We start from the raw sequence: 16,608 nt of genomic DNA on the forward strand, positions 1-16,608 counted from the left end.
GTGCGCTTTTGCAGCGCCTCATTTCCTCTTGTGTTTTGCCTATGGAAAGAAAGCAGATATTTTCTGACTAGCGTTCGATCGTTTCCCTAGGCCCAGACCGATGTCGAATTGATACCAAATTTTCCTATCAGCTTCGAACGTGCCGGTGTTTCCGGAACGATAGACACTGTACTACCCGTGTCGCTCTTCGCGTTTGTTTATTTTTCCTTACTTGATTTTCTCGTACTTTTCCGGCTGTTTCTGGCGAATTTTAGTACTGTTGCGGCTTTGGTCTTTCCCAGAAATTGCTCGGAATGCGCGACTAATGGGCGCGGGGCTCGAATTTGCGTACCCGCCAGAAGCGCGATCTATCGGCTACTGGGCGCACTCGGTTCCGTCCCATGACGCTTGCGTTTTCGATCAAAAGATTGCACAACCATGGGACCGCACTCGGGTTCTTTCGTAATGGCACAGTCGAGCCTCTCAGGGGGACCACAAGTCGTGATGGTGGCGCTGTCGTCGTTTTCGACTGAGCTTTGGCGGAGGACTGCGTGACCCTGCCACCCCTCAGAATGCAGTTTGACCGAGGTTTGGCTCTTGCTGTGCGCTGTGCTATAGTTTCTTTATGTTTAGACGCGATCGTGTAGCGACCGGAATGGTGATGCGCTTTTAAACACAGAATGCAACAACCGATAAGCTGCTGACGAGTGCGCGTTGTGGACCGTTGCGCACTCTCACGGCCGACGATCTCCCTACGGGCGCAAACAAAGCCGTGCGTGCTGTTGCTGGGCCGCTTGCAGCACTGTTCCCGGAGCACTCCACGGCGGGCGACAGAACATGGCGATGTGTTGACGGAGAGAGCGGGCCCCCGTCGCTGGTGTCGTCGAACCTTCGGCCGTGACGGAGGGGAAAGCCCGCCCGGCCGCGCCGAAGAGACACACAAAGGAACCATCGCCCTCCTGCAGCCGCGTGGGCCGATGCGTGCCAGGTTGACCGAGCTGCGGCGTGCCATGAGCTTCTCGGGCAGAGCCAAGGCGACAACAACAAAGCCTGCGACGGCGACGAGCGAACAAGTCGACGTCGTCCCGACCGCGAACGGCGATGTTGCGAGCGACGGCGGCGGTGACAACACTGCCGAGGTTGCCCTCATCGACAAGCGGCTGCCGCGAGAGCTGCTCCTCAAGATCTTCTCGTTTCTGGACCTCGTCTCGCTGTGCCGCTGCGCCCAAGTGTCCAAGTCATGGAACGTCCTCGCGCTCGACGGCAGCAACTGGCAGACGATCGACCTGTTCGAGTTTCAACGAGACATCGAGGGCCCCGTCGTGCAGAACATCGCGATGCGCTGCGGCGGCTTCCTCCGTCGGCTCGGGCTGCGCGGCTGCCAAAGCGTCGGCGACGCGGCAATGCAGGCGTTCGCCGCGCGCTGCCGCAACATCGAAGCCCTGTCGCTGAACGGCTGCCGACGCGTGACGGACGTCACGTGCGAGAGCGTCGGCGCCCATTGCTCTCGCCTCGTCGACCTGGACGTCGGCTCGTGCGGCCAGCTGACGGACCGCTCGCTGAGAGCCATCGCGGCCGGTTGCCGCTACCTGGAGCGCCTGGACATCTCTTGGTCACAGCAAGTGACGCCCGACGGTTTCGTCTGCATCGCGCGCGGCTGCTCCCGTTTGCGTTCCGTGATCGCCAAGGGATGCCCGGGCCTCAACGACGCCGCGTGCCAGGCACTCGGCGAAGGCTGCCATTCGCTACGTGCCATCGGCTTCAACGAGTGCGGTGCCGTGACGGACGCTGGCGTCGTGGCGATCGCGTCGCGCTGCCCGGACCTGGCATACGTCGGGCTTTCCAACTGCGCCCAGATCTCCGACGCCGCGCTCCTAGCACTGGCGCAGTACTGCCGATCTCTGCGGACTCTGGAAGTGGCCGGCTGCTCGCGCCTCACCGACGTTGGCTTCCAGGCGCTGGCGCGCAGCTGCCCCGTGCTTGAGCGCATGGACCTCGAGGAGTGCATTCACATCACCGACGCCACCTTGTTGGCACTCGCGGGCTTCTGCCCGCGCCTGCAGAAGCTGAGCCTGTCGCACTGCGAGCAGCTGACCGACGAGGGCATACGGCACCTGTCCGCCGGCCTGGAGAAGCTCGTGCTCCTGGAACTCGACAACTGCCCGCTGGTCTCGGAGGCGTCGCTCGAGTACCTGTCGCGCTGCCCGGCGCTGCGCCGCGTCGACCTCTACGACTGCCAGCTGATCACGCGCGAGGCCGTGGGCAAGTTCAATGCGCGCATGCCCCAGCTCCGCATCCACACGTACTTCCCGCCGCTGCCGCCTCAGCCTCAGAGACACAACGAAGGCCACGACGCCGCCGCAGACCGTGCTGCGCAGCCGTTGCGAGGCCGATCGGGGACGCAGCCGCGTTATTGCCGCTGTTGCGTGATGCTCTGACGGGACTTCCCTCACACGCCTCGAGGGAGATGGCATCGTTTTGTGCTTTCTTTTGTGCAACGGTTGCTGCTGTGTCTCGGGCCTCACGTCTCGTTGGTCGTTTGGAAACCACCCGTAGCAAGCAGCGGTCATGTGTCACGTTCCCGCTACTTGCGACCACCGCTTAGTCGCTCCCCGGCGAAACGAGCAGGTCTAAGCAACTGAGCAATTAATTCAACTTGAGGACTGCCTAAGCCTGTCAGCCAACAATAGTGAGAGGTTCGAGCACGTTGACCCAAATTGTGGGTCTCGTCGACTCATTGTGAGCTCGCCGCAGTTTGCATATCACTGGTGCTTTCCTCCGAAGTGAAGCACGCATCTTGTCCACTGCTGCAAGATGCACCCTGAATCGATGCCTGAGTATGTGACTGCCGTATGAAAGAGCAGGGCATTCCACACTGGGGGATGGTATCGGTGCCACTAAGGTCGAATATGTGAATGCTGTGCTGTCAGTTCTACCGTAGAAGCCCAGACAAGCCACCCCTCTGCTTCCACTCCAATGTAGATCCAAGCAGGAGATTGATTCCCCATGTTCACAATCTGCAGCACTAGTAGCTGGCGACATTTGAAGTTTTTTGCTTCACTTGTTTTTGCTGTGGGGATTGCTCCCTTAATGCGTATGTGCTAACCCATGGGTACGAGTAGAAAGCCCACTATTATCTGACAGACGCCACATGTGATGAATCCTGCGTCGCCTCTCACTCGTCACTTGCACGTGGCAATCAAGCTGAAGTAAAAACAGCGCTGTGGTTATTGAGGCACTTGTTTGTTAGACCTCTCGGATCACATTCTGTAGAATGGCGGCAGTGTGGCAGAATGACCACTCTCAGTGATGAGTGAGAAAGGAGCATGTGGAGGGAGAGAATTTGTTCAAGCTTTTAGAGCTATTCAACCAATGGGGCAGATTGGAGCTAATTTCCATCATTGACCCACCCATATGTGAAAAGAAGGGGTTAGAGAGCTAAGAGGCACAATTTAAACAGCATGTTTCTTTTATCCTTCCGTATTTGTCCGGTGCTTGGAGTGCAGGGCCAGTACACTTGGTTCTGCCATGTCGTACACTTGCTTCTGCCAGTTATGCACCTCGAGTTCACAGATTCTTGACAGACATTTGTGCTGGATGTCTGGAGGGTCCGCTGGGTTGCATGTCCCTGTTTGGCGTGCTTTCTTGTATTTGCTGAGTCATCGTTTGCACACTTCCCCATCTTCAATTACTTGTTTGAATGCAGCTAGCGATTTACTAGCTTGAGGCTTGCTTCTTTGAATAACATGCATTTTAACCTTCCACATACAATGCAAAGAGTTATATCTGCTGCTTGCTTTGGAGTTTGTAACTTAATTTTTTTTTTCCCAGTTCCTGTTGTATTGTTATTTAACGTAGGCACTTTTGATTGTTACACCGATACAATGATAGAGTAAACCATGTGCCGTGTGCTTCTATGTGTCACTGCTTAGACCAAAGCTTTTGTACAAGTCCTTGTGGCATACTGCTTATGTCAATGGCTTTCATTTATATTAGCACCTCATATGACTGCGCCGTGTATTGTTGTTTCACCCCTAATGGCAAGACCACAACAGCCTTGCAGACTTACTAACTAGCCTTGTGGGGTTCTTGGTGCCTTTGACTACTTGTTTTGTGTGGCATGTCTCAGGGAACTTTGTTGATTTGAGACATAACAGCAAGCGTTGGGCAACATGACTTTTGAACAGGCTGTTGTTTCAAAGCCGAAGCTTGTAGGTAAACTCTATAAGTGTCCTTAATGCCATGTTGCACAGTAATGTTGATGCTACATAAATAGCGGCATTTTTATTTTATATTGTAGTTTACAGTGTTTATATACATTCTTTTCTAATAGGTCTTTTACAAATTGAATTTGTTTCCTGTTCTTTTCAAGGGGAGCGTGTCAGCACCGCCTTTGTGCACCATGCCTTCTGTATTGCTATGTGTGTTGCTTGCGAGTTAGGCAGCGTTAGTGTACACACGTCTCATTATGAAGCACATCGTAGTGAATCGGTGATGGCACAGTGAGCCATTATCGTTGTGCCGGCTGTGTTTTTCGAGAACATCTCAAGCCCTTAGGAATGCTCGGTCGGCAGTCTTGTTGACTACTTTTGTTGTGACACATTTGGTATACTGATAGTGTAAAATGAAATTATACGTCTACTTTCTAGTTCTGTCGGCAACGTATGTGGCAGGTTCAGACATGGCTTCTTTTTGTAGCTGCGCCCCGTGTTCCCCTGGGTCCTGTCATTGACCAGTCACCTTCAAGGGTGTCACTTTCAGTGTGCACAGATTGGTCAAGCTCCCATTGACCAGTCACCTTCAAGGGTATTACTTTGAATGTGCACAGATTGGTCAAACCTGCGGAAGCAGTTGTGTTGAAACGTGAAGAGGCACACACGTCTAAGAATACCTTTTCAAGCGTCGAGTTGAGAGCGCCACATCTGCACATTTGATTCCTCCATAAATTGATGGTGCCTTTAGAGCAGAATGTTGACCGTTTCCGTTTTTGACAGCATGTCATTTAGCACAGCAGTCCTAAATGCTTGTGCAGTGCTCCTTTGAAAATCGACCAGTGTTTAGTCTCTGTGATCATTTTAGTGTGTTGCTGCCAACTTCCTTGTTGGAGGCTACTATTTGCGTGCATCAAGTTCTATACTTCAAATGCTAGAATGAGATCCGGCTGGAGGTGTCTATGTGCTCCATCACAATGCCAACATGAGAATGAGTGGCTGTATATGAATTTCTCTAAAACTTCATCCTTGTGGCTTCCTATGTTAACCTTTTCTTTAATGCTGCTGTGTCATTGTGGTTTAGTTCAGTGTCTACCATTAATCTAATTTAACTCCCCCTTTCCTTTTTAATTTGGACAGTATTTAGAATTTTGTAAATTAAAGGAATTATTCAGTATACTAAAAGCACTGGCCCATTGCGAGTGTTGCAGTATAAATATTATCTATGTTTGGCAGCGCAACACAACCTAAACTATCGTAATTACTTTAAGCACTCCGAATTAATGAAAGGAGTTGTGATTGTGAAAGATAATATATAAGGCATGAATTAACCACGACAATAGCCAGGGTGCTGTTTGCCCATAGATACCATTTTGCCATCAAAAAAGCCTGTCGGCACACCAGGCAACTTGCCCACAGGCAACACAAGAGCCACAGGGCTACTTTTTCTTTTTAGCAAACCTGCACCGATGCATCAAAATATCTATGTACTTCTCGTAATTTTTGTGCTAACTGGTACAATTGCAACCTCCAGATTTTCTTGTAGTGTCTGTATGAAGTGCTGTGCTTGTGTATGCTCAGCTTAGGCAAAACAGGTTATTATTGTGCTGCTTGGCTCTTTACCTAGTTCCTTATTTCACTCAGCATGCATGTTTGTGTGTATGTGAGAGAGAGAGAAAGAAAGAGGCAGAATCCTTGTGAACTGTTGCAAGAGCATAGAAAGACAAACAAAATAAGGTAGTGGAAGATCCTCACTGCTTGAAGTGCAGTGGCGTCACTCTATGTGCATGCGTTGTAGCCTCACGCCTGGTCGTTTTATCTAGTGCCTGTGCGAACGGTGACATGTCTTCACGGAGTGTCGCAAAGTGTTTACATTAACGGAGGCACTCTCGAGGTTGTGAGGGAGAGCGAAGCCTTTGAAGGAATGTTGGCTGTAATTCTCACCTTGTCGCATACCTGCATAGATTACAGTTCCTTGAGTGGCACCAAACATTGTGGGAATATGTCTCTTGTCCGCGATTGCGACATGGCTCTGAGTAGCGGCATTTCATCAGGGTGTCTCATTCAGGTTTCTTTTGCCACGTTCATTCTTCTGGGTCATTGCACTCTGAGAGTGGTTTGTTTTGTTGCAGCAGGCTTATGCACTAAGACCTTGTACGATGCGCCTTTATGCTAAGAGTTCATTGCCTGTGTGACTAGTAGCCTGTGTAACTCGTGCGCAGAATGAGAGACTACAAAATGTTTGTGTACAATGCTTAGTTCACACTGGAGTTCATTGATCTCGCTTGTCCATCACTCTCTCATGCTGGCCCGTGGGTGTGTAACTTTGTTTTGAGCATGTAAGCAAAGCTTCGATGATCTTTACAAAATATATATATGCAACGGTGAAGGAAAGGAAGTGTTGGAAAATCTAGGTGTCCTGTTCCTGTTTCCAAACATCCTACTTCCAAAGCCCTTCTGCCTTCTCTTCTTTTTTTTTCTTCTTCTTCTGACTTGTGTTTATCGCTCTCACCAGTGGTGCTCTCCAAAGTCCAAGGCTGGATAGGCTGCTGATAGTGTTATCCATGGCAAGATAGCAACAACTGCTGTGTGCGTGCTGTGGAGATCGCACTTGTGTGGGGCTTTGCTGTTACCCTTCACTCTTTGTGCTGGAGACTAATTTCTGGTAGCTTCCTGATGGTTTCTCTAGCGTTTCTTTTCTTTAATTATTATTATTTATAAACCCTTGCATTGGTCTGGGTGTTCTCCATCTATTCAGAGCCAGAAGGGTGGCTGAATGGTTGGTTCGCGCATTCCCAATTGCATTCAGCGGGCCTTGAGTCCATGGTGTGCACTGAATGCTGCCTTGGAATTTGTGTAACATGGTATGCCTTCTGCTTACCTTCTCGTTCGTAGGACTGCCTTGCTGCATTACGCCTCACTAAATTCTTGTGTGATCTCCGGTGAGGAAGTGAAGCTCAGTAGGGTCTGATGACCAAAGTATGGAGCTCATTCCTTGTGCGTTTATAATCGTCGTTGGCTGGTCAAGAACTCGGCAGAATGTGTCCTACAAACTGAGCGTTATGTTTCTTCATATTTTCTCTTCGCTCATCTCACCATCCATGCTTCTTGATCTCTTGTTGAGGAGCTTTATTTTTTTGTCTGTTTGCAAGGTCAGGATGACTCCTCACCTGACCGGTTTTCAAAACTCGCTGTATTGCTGTGAATGCAACCTGGGGAGGTATTCTGTAAAAGTCCACTTAGTGGATATGTCCATTTCGTCTGCTGCTGAAGTGCTGATTGACTGTAGCACCTCGCCGCCACGGATACGCAGTCCAGCCCAGCCAATCGTAACTTCAACAGCAGCCTCTTGCAGAATACCTCCCCTGTACTCTTTGTGTCCAGCCCGCTGGTCTTGTCTCTTTGTGTGTTGTTGTCGTGGCTGACACACTGGGGCACCTCAACTTTGCGTCTGTGCAATCAGTAAAGGTTGATTCACATGACAGATGAAATAGCTAAATCGGTTCCTGGGTGGAGTGTAATGTAGCTCACTGGCTCTTCATCGTAATGTCAGTGTGTCGGGGATCAGTCACTTGCATTTCCCGGCCACCTCATTGCATTCCAGTGGGAGCCCCCCTGATCCTAGGGGGTCCAGAACCCCAAGTGGTCAAAAGTAACTTAAAGACCTTCACTGTAATGTTCTTCATAACCCACTGCAAAGCTTTAAGACATTAAGCCAAAACACCTTTTTTAGCCTCTCTCAGCGCGATTCAGTGCCATTAGCCTCGCAAAATTAGGATTCAGATTTAAGCTTGAGAAACTTTATGCAAAGTTCATAGTAGCGTTTCTGACAGGCTGGAAAATGTTTTCAGTGTTGGATAGTTCAAAAGCAGTGTATATTTAAATAATGTGCATATTAGTTGTTTACTCAAGTAACTTTTATTTTCTGCACATGTTCTCCCCACAGCTATAAGATTTCATTTCTCTTTATTTTTATTAGTTTTTGGGCATTCTGTGGTTAATTAGGCCACAGCATGTTTGGTTGGCAAGCTAATTGAGCTGTTCAGTTCATCGTGTGAATCAACCTTGAAGGAACTACTTTGGCAGAGGGGGAGGGGGTGGTAAGGGACAAAAAACCAAGCGTAGCACACTTTCAGGGGAAGAGTCTGCCCTGCATTCTTGGCCTGTCGCTGACGATTCACTTGTCTCGACAGCACCGTACTTGTCTTGCTTGTGCCTTAGAAAATGTGATGAAAGTCGGACTGTGGCAGTAGGTATTTGTGCATTGTACCCAACAGCTCAGAGCTTTGCTTGCTGTGCGGGCTGCACCCTGCTGCAGCTGTAGTTAGTGCCTTCCGGTGGTTGAGCTCATAATAGATGGAGCTTGCGGAACCTGTGTTTCCATCTGCCGTGTGCTCTAGTTGGTGGATGTCTTCTCTTCCTCGTATAGTCATTGTGTGCACGTGTGTGTGTGTGTTTGTAATACCGGTATCTACATTCACTTGGTTGGTGCTCAAAGTGGTTAATGGCTTGTGTCATTGACAAGTTTAGTGCCCAAAGGTATTTATAGGCGACAGTGCTGTGTTACTGTAGGAGACAGTGTGATGCGTAGCAGAAACCACTTAGAGGATCTTATTTCTACACAAAGCTTTCTTCTTTCTCATTTTTTTAAATAGAATAATTCTGAATCTTTTTCTCTCTGTGTGTTTCATACAGATTGCAGGCACAGGATGAAAATTATGGTGTCCTGTTTCATGTACTCCTATATGCTGGTTGATTAGCCAATTGTTGCTGACTGGCGAGCAAGTAATGATCTACTAATGCAGACTTCTGCTGGTGTACAACTGCTACTGGTAGTTCATGTTTTTTATGTATGGTGAAGCCATTGTGGCAGGCTCGATGCTATCTCTGACGTTTGATGCTGCATTATTATCACACTTTACAAAATATTTGTGTGCATCTGATTGTAGTGAAGCCAGTGTTTGACCCCCAAAATTTCAGAACGTTTGCACTCAGATTGCCTGCCATTGCTGCATACATGCAACAGGATTGTTCAATGTAAAACAAAAATATGCTGGCTACTGGGTTATAAGAACATTATTCTTGCTAATGTTTATTTATTCGACTTCAGAGTAACAAAACATTGATAGGAAAAAGCCTGCTTGAAACTCTACTTGAAATATTTTGCATCTGCCTTAATCACAAATATTTCAGTCACCGTCTGAGTAAAGAGTGCAATACAGACTCGTGTTGTGGCATTTTGTCACACTTCATGTCTGGTGAGTTCGCAAAATGGGGATGTTTGCGTGAACAACGCCTTAAAAAGAAAAAAAAAACGCATCGCTGTTACGCCAGGTGAAAACACTGCAGTGACTACAACCTTACCACTTTTAATAGCCCCTTTTTGGTAGTTGTGAAGCTAGCTTTCCTGCAGGGCAGTGGGCCCGAGTGCTGTTTGAGGGGAAAATTAACATTGAAAATGTAGACCTGGCTCTCACGATGAAACCATGAGTAAGTGACAAGTCTCAGCATGTGCGGTCTTTATTTGAATGATGGCCTTAGTTGATCAAATGTACATCACACTTGCGAATTATAAAATGGGGTCTATGCTGGGTTCTGAAAATCGCCATAAATGTCTCGGAGAGGCTAACCGCCTGGTTTTCCAGCTGTGGCCAATCTCTGCTTCACGTGTCCGTTCTTACTTTGCAAATTTTGATAAGCACACTTGTGACTCAAAGAAGTGCGTGTGCTGAGCTCGTAGCCGTCGCACTAAAGCACCTGGGACGTGACATGACTGGCCATGTACTAGTTCATACCTTCACTGAATAAGCACTTAAGGTGCTTAGGAGTTCTAGCCCCTATTAAGTAGTGCCACACAGATAAACATGATGATGTTGGCCATAATGAAAGTTTGAGTTTGTGACAACTCATTTGCCCACAGTACTCTTGCAGCTGTTAGTTGCTAATTGGTGTAATTATTTTATATGAATGTCATCGTACAAAGTAACAGTGAATTTACTAACAGCTTTTGGTAGCAAGCATTACTTTGTTTAGAAGAGCATATCCTAGTGTAAACTTGGGAACCTTTTCTACTGACACTCCCCATGCTGACCTGATCCAGTTTACAAAGCAACTTTTCCAATTAACACAAGCACAAGTGACTCTGTTGTCTGAAAAATAATTTTTCATACTGAATTTCAGCTCTTCTTAACTCGTAAATATCTCATATTCTGATGCAAATGGGCAACAAGCATCTGGGCCCTGTCATCAACATCTTAAGACATAAAATGAGATTTCACAGGCTGTAGACTTTTTTCGGGGGCTTGGAAAAAGATAGGATTCGAGAACAATGTGGGTAGAAGGACCATTCATCTGAGTAGCAGGGAAGTTCTACAATATGTGAAGAAACTCTTTTTGTCAGTACAAAATTTTCCACGGTGATGCAGGCACCTTCTTCTGGTAGGTATACGACGGGGAAAAATCTATCTGCATGATTTCCTTCATATTTTGGTAGCTCAGCTATTGCCCAATTAATGGGCTAGCCGCAGTGGGCTCATTCATTCCAGTGGAAAAGTTTCTATTAGTAAAAAAATATTGTGTGCACCAGTGGCTTGCTTGTTAAGATTGCTTTTTCTTTTAATGTTTTTCTTCATATGTATTTACTACTAATAATTTAATAATTGCCCGGTTCGTCTGTTTGAAAAAAGAAAAAAAAAGCGAACTTCTGCCGTTTGCGTGCACAGCCATGGCAGAAACATTTCGGCAGGAGTTTTGTAGTGTTAGTCTTGTCACCTGAGGACCCTGTCGATGATGTGTGGGCTACTCGTTCCTTTTACCCAATGTCATTACACTGCACCGAACATAACTGCCAAGCAGTTACATTTGCTGGAAAGATGACGGGCAGAGGCAGATGCATTCATTCACCTTCCGTCATGGTGAAAACAAAATTTTTGATCTCCCAGCGCGATTTGGTAGCCTGTTGCATGTTGACAGTGTGAACATCAAAGTACGTGGCAGTCTTGTGACACCTGTGATTAAGTGCCTTCGTGTTTTTTCTCCTGCGACTTCTGTGTTTCTTCTTGTTTTTTGTTTTTTTTCCCTTGTCGTCGTGGCTACAGTCACTTTTATTTCTCTTGAAACGCACATCATCTTCCTCAACGAGAGAGGTGAGCGAGATGCGCTTTCGAACCACCTGTTGTGCTGAACAATAAAGGGCACTTATTTCTTTTCTTCGACCAACCTCGTGCGTGTCTTTTGCTGGGGACTGCATATCACATCAAACGTCGTATACACTTTGGATTGTGCAGGTCTTCAGCGCTTAATCGGTTAAATGTGAGCAGTGTGAAGGAACGTCTGTTTTTCTGCTATCCTGCATAGAGTGTATTTAACGCAGTCTAGTAATTTAAATGTTACTTGCATTTGCATATTAGCGATAATGAGTTAATAATTGACAAGAATAAATAACCCTGAATGACCCTCATGCACCACTTCCAGAAAAATATGGATGACATTTGCACCGCAAAAGAAAAAAAAAAGGATTTCACAAGTTGCATCCGCAACCTCAAATTAAATGGTGCTGTGTCTACCTATCCATGCACCTATCGGTACTGAGCGGGTCTTGGATCCAGCGCATACGCACAAGTTGTGATGGAATCGAGTTCCTCTGCAGATGTGGAGTTTCACTGTATAGCTCAGCTGCTCTGAAGCACACACAGAAAGCATGATGCACACCCGCACGGGATAATGTGCATCACGTTGTGTGTGTGCAAGCGCTTTTTTTTTTTTTTTTTTTTGCTCTCGTGTCTTATGTGAAAGCTGTGCAGCTCAACATCACATCCGTGATCGAGAAACAATTAAGCCTATGTGCAGTGTTAAAATTTTGAGTTCTGTTAACTGCCTCTGAGGAATAGGACTTCCAACGTGTCATAGCATTGTGATCATCACAATCAAACATGTTGAGCACAGGTGAAGCCCCTCAAAGAAAGCGGAAGCACTTCATTGCTGTCAGTCCAGATTTTTGGTTTCGAACGTGTCGTAGCATTGTGCTAGTGATCATCATAATCAAACGTGTTGAGCACAGATGAAGCCCCACAAAGAAAGCTGAAGCACTTCATTGTTGTCAGTCCAGATTTTTGGTTCAGTGGCACACCGACATTAAATATTTGCATTGGAGAGCACGTACAGATGGGAAGCAGGTCTAGTCTTTATTTTTTTCCCGCGCATTTTATGGGATTGAGATCTACGGCCATATTTTACAACATTCCTTTACGTCCGTTTTATATTATTTGTCATTGTCCTGCGCGAAGCCGAGACCTCAGTGCCACCAGGATTAGCCATTCAATGGGCCGGATGGCAAAATAAACTGGCGGAAAGAATACTTGCAAAATATAACCCCTGGACAACACTAACTAGCAACAAAAGCAAGCTGTGGACACTGCTACGCCTTCATACTTGAGTTTCTCTCATGCAGCTTATGCAACGATATTGCAAATTGTCTTTTCCACCATTTGCCTTCCAAAACAGTTGGTGACTACGAAAGCGTCAGTTGCACTTGTGACAGCGCTGATTCAGCGCCGGCAACGTGTTTCGTAAAGGCTGCCTGAAATGCAGCTGTCTGTCAGAGGGATGGGAAAAGGGGAGAAAAAAAAATGTCGTACCTCAGAACTGCTAACAGGTGTGGGACGATTGCTGTGGTCACATGCTGGACGAAACGCATAGGTGTACTGCGCTAAAATATTCCCCGACAAACTGCTAAAGACGTTTTTGTTGTTGTTTTTCAATTGGGTTTTGCTTACTTTTCCTGGCAATCTTGATGTATAGCTTGTGGCTCTATATTCTGTTTTTACCGTGTGCTTGTGCCATCACTTGAAAGACTTGAATGTTGGGATGGGGACAAAAATTAGGAACGGCTTAGTGGCGAATCAAGATTCCTTTCCACAAGTCACACCATTCCTTGTGCACTCAAAATGGATGGAGTGGAAAAAATGCCTTTTATTTAGTAGATTTCTGCTTGTAGATCCTTTTGCTGTGGCCATTCTAGCTAAATTCTTCTGAATGTAATATGGAAGGATTTTATCTTTGCAGATAAGCGAGAAATTCCTCACTGTTAATAACATGTTCGTTTTTTGGTCTCATTTACACATGCATGTTAGGCAATATCTGTAAGTAAAAGTGTTCCGACACTAGCTGTGCAGACATGCCAATTGCATGCACGCATGAGGAACATGAATAGTTTTACCAATCCTGCAGGTAGCAATAAAGGGAAAAAGTATTTAATATAACCTGTACGCAGCATTTCTTGTTTTTTAAGCAAAGAGGATAGCAGCATAAAAAGGCCAGACTACCATATTTATGTTGATATAAAAAGGTCTTTAATGTAGGAAAGGGTGCATGAATTCAAAACAAATAAAACATTGAAAGTATTAAGCTGTGATATTCAGGTAAACAAATTTGAAATTTTTGTTTCAAGTTATTTTGAACTTGGTAAAGTGCAAGGTGGGCCACATAAATTGATTTCCATTTTCACACTCATTTACACACTTTAGAATATTATTTTCTGAGCCATTTACAACCGTCGTCATTTTCGTATCTGTTTTCTTTGTTTAAAAAAGCACTGACACAACATCTTGACTTGCCAATTTTTGTGGTTGTGTGTCTGCAATGAAGATCTAAGCTCTTGAAACCATTGAACTAATACCAGAACGTATCAGAACACTCTAAATAGTTTCCTATAATGCTTGTTTCTTACCAATTTCTGATTATTAGTTTATATCATGTACACCCCCCCTCTTAAATTATATTCCATACAAATTTGCAAAATACACCAACTGTTAAGCATATTCCATGAAAAAATATCTATATATATTGCAGAAGCTTTTTCAGCAATAGAGATGCACATCCCTGGAAGCAAGCTCCACCCCAAGCCACCTGTTGCTTCATTTGGAGCTATACTCCGTTCCATACATAGCAGTCAACGCTGTGGAAGCTATGCGAGAAGTTTGGTCAAGAAAAGTTATCACTCCGCGCATTCCGTTTATGCTTTGCTGGGTGTTCCGGCCATGCTTTGCTGCGCACCATCAGCGCTCCTCGCGGCTGGTTGCAAATAAAAAAAACCCGAAAACAACAACAAAAATTAAAATGATCTAAAACAATGCATTAGCAGCCGTACACCATGGTGTGTTTGTTTCGAAGGATTAAAACTTGTTTCATTCAATACTGAGCCTGTATAAAAATCAGTTGCGCACAGCAGCAGTAAAGAAACATTGAACTATATCCAATTGCTAACGAAGCCATTGCAAGAAGTCTCTCTAGCGTGCACAGCGTTGAATGCTATTTATGGAATGAAGTATAGTGCAGACAGTCCTCATTATATGTGAAACAAGGTGTACACTGCATTTTCTCCACATTACCTGTGAAATACCACTGTAACCTGGGATCCTGCATCGCTCTGTCTCCTCTAACCACTTTCAAAAGAAAAAGTCACGAGCGAAGCGTCTCTCTTGTCCTGTGTTCCTGCTTTAATCCAACAAATGACGCTCGCTACCTGTCATTCAGTGTCGGCTGATGACATTTAGCCAGAAACTCTACCGGGGAGGACACTGCATAATCGATTTTCGTAGGGCATCACACAGATGTGAGACAAAAAAATGCCGTTGTCCTTGAGGTGCCTTTCTCTTTTTTACATAATTAATATGATTGAATTTCGACAAGATGGTATGTTAACACTACAAGGATTGCTATTATCAGTGGACATGACCATTTGCTTTTGATGAATGCTTCTGCTATGACATTACAGAGTATCACTGTTGTCATGTTGCATGATGGTATAGTGTGCTGTTTATGTTGAGAATAAATGCCTCTTGCTTACATTAGACCAATGTAGCATTCTGCTCAATTCAGTATCTTATTGGCATGCTGGTTTAATGGAGATTAAACGACTGGCTGGACCAATCACGTGAGGTAAAATAGAATGCGCATTTCGAACAGTGATCTAGCCAGTCATTTGAGGCAAACTGAATGCAAACTGAACGCATGTTTCGAACAACAGCCTAGCCAATCGCATAAGGGGAAACTGAGCGCAAGCTGAATGTGCATTTCAAACAGCAATCTCCAATTGCGCCCCTGGTTTGAAGTTTCGTGAACAACAAGGCTAACTTTCAGAAGTTTTGTGCCATAGATTATTGATGAGTTAGCAAGTAACAAAGAGGAAAGAACGAGTCAGTGAATTTATGTGCTCTTTGTATAAATACTTGTGCCATTCCCAACTAGGCACTTAAATTATTTATCTGCTGCATTGCTTCTTTTCTCTACATGTGTACAGCTTGCCTATGGCACTTAAGGTCCATCGGAGCTTGGTTTAAGTAACTAATTGCATGATTAAGTAAACGTTGAAGAATTTTAGCAAGGAGCAATGAGACCGTAAAAACTGCTTAAAAGATTTAAACAGTGCCATCTGTTGCATACCTTACTGGTAGCTTACAGGAACACTCGCAAAAAATATTTGCCTTGCTTTTATCTTATTGGATAGCTACTGGTCCAATAATTACACTATGAAACCTTAATCCCTTGGAAACACGGAAGATAATCAAGTCCGTTGCACTTTATTGCGACCAATTAAAAATACAGTAGAACCTCGTTCATATGTCTTTTGAAAAAAAAAAAGAAACTCGAGAAGAAACATACTAACTGAGAAAACGTGCAATCCAAAGTAACATAAAAAATTCACAAACTCATCTATTGCTGACATCTGCATAATGCGAAGCGTCGCACCAATCGTTGTGGCCCGAGGTGCGTTTTGTTGTTTTCCAATTGCGGGATGTCTTAAGAGGGAAACCAAAACGAAATCGAGCTAGTGGGTGACGGCGGATGCCGCCGAAACGTGATGCTCACATCACGCCAACTGGATTATCCCCTACTAAAAGAGTGCAGTGTGCTACCAATGGCGGTACCAAGGCACTCCGCGCCATATGCTCTGAGACCTGATAGTGAAGATGCTTATCGCAATAGGTTTGGCGGCGATAGCTGTGGATGGGGTGTGTGACGACCCGGGTGGAGATCGGCTGGTACCGGAATAAATGATCGCGTGCGCCTGGAGTTTTTTTTATGTTTACATGGGATCTTGCGGCCGAAAAACGTATGCAATCACAGTCTGCAGCAGGGAACGGGGGCGTGTTTCAGTTAGCGCCCATTAAAAGCGTACACTACGCTTCCGACGGTACCACGCACTGTGAAACAGATAGGCGAAGATGCTTACCACAGTAGGATGGGCAGTGATAGCAGTGATATGTGTAACTGAAACCTGATGTGGTGGTCTTGTGGGGCCGGACTAAGAGCAGTCCATTCAGCACACAATAGAACAAGAGGGGAGAGCGAGGCCCCCTGTGTTTCCAAGAGAAACAAACAATTGGAAGGGCCAGTTTGGCTGCACCTTTCAGTGGCA

General features: G+C 45.8%; 2 protein-coding genes across 2 annotated transcripts in view; both read left to right on the top strand.

The window, feature by feature from the left end:
- LOC126527982 (uncharacterized) lies at window positions 1-11,404 on the top strand. Its single transcript, XM_055069057.1, has one exon. The coding sequence runs from the start codon at window positions 957-959 to the stop codon at window positions 2,415-2,417; it is 1,461 nt and encodes a 486-aa protein (XP_054925032.1). The 5' UTR covers window positions 1-956; the 3' UTR covers window positions 2,418-11,404.
- LOC126527987 (proteasome subunit beta type-2-like) overlaps window positions 1-16,608 on the top strand; it is a 30,621-nt gene that overhangs the window by 210 nt on the left and 13,803 nt on the right. The window lies entirely within an intron of this gene.

The sequence above is a fragment of the Dermacentor andersoni genome, chromosome 9, assembly GCF_023375885.2.
Source record: "Dermacentor andersoni chromosome 9, qqDerAnde1_hic_scaffold, whole genome shotgun sequence".
In the NCBI taxonomy this organism is placed as follows: Eukaryota; Metazoa; Arthropoda; class Arachnida; order Ixodida; family Ixodidae; genus Dermacentor; species Dermacentor andersoni.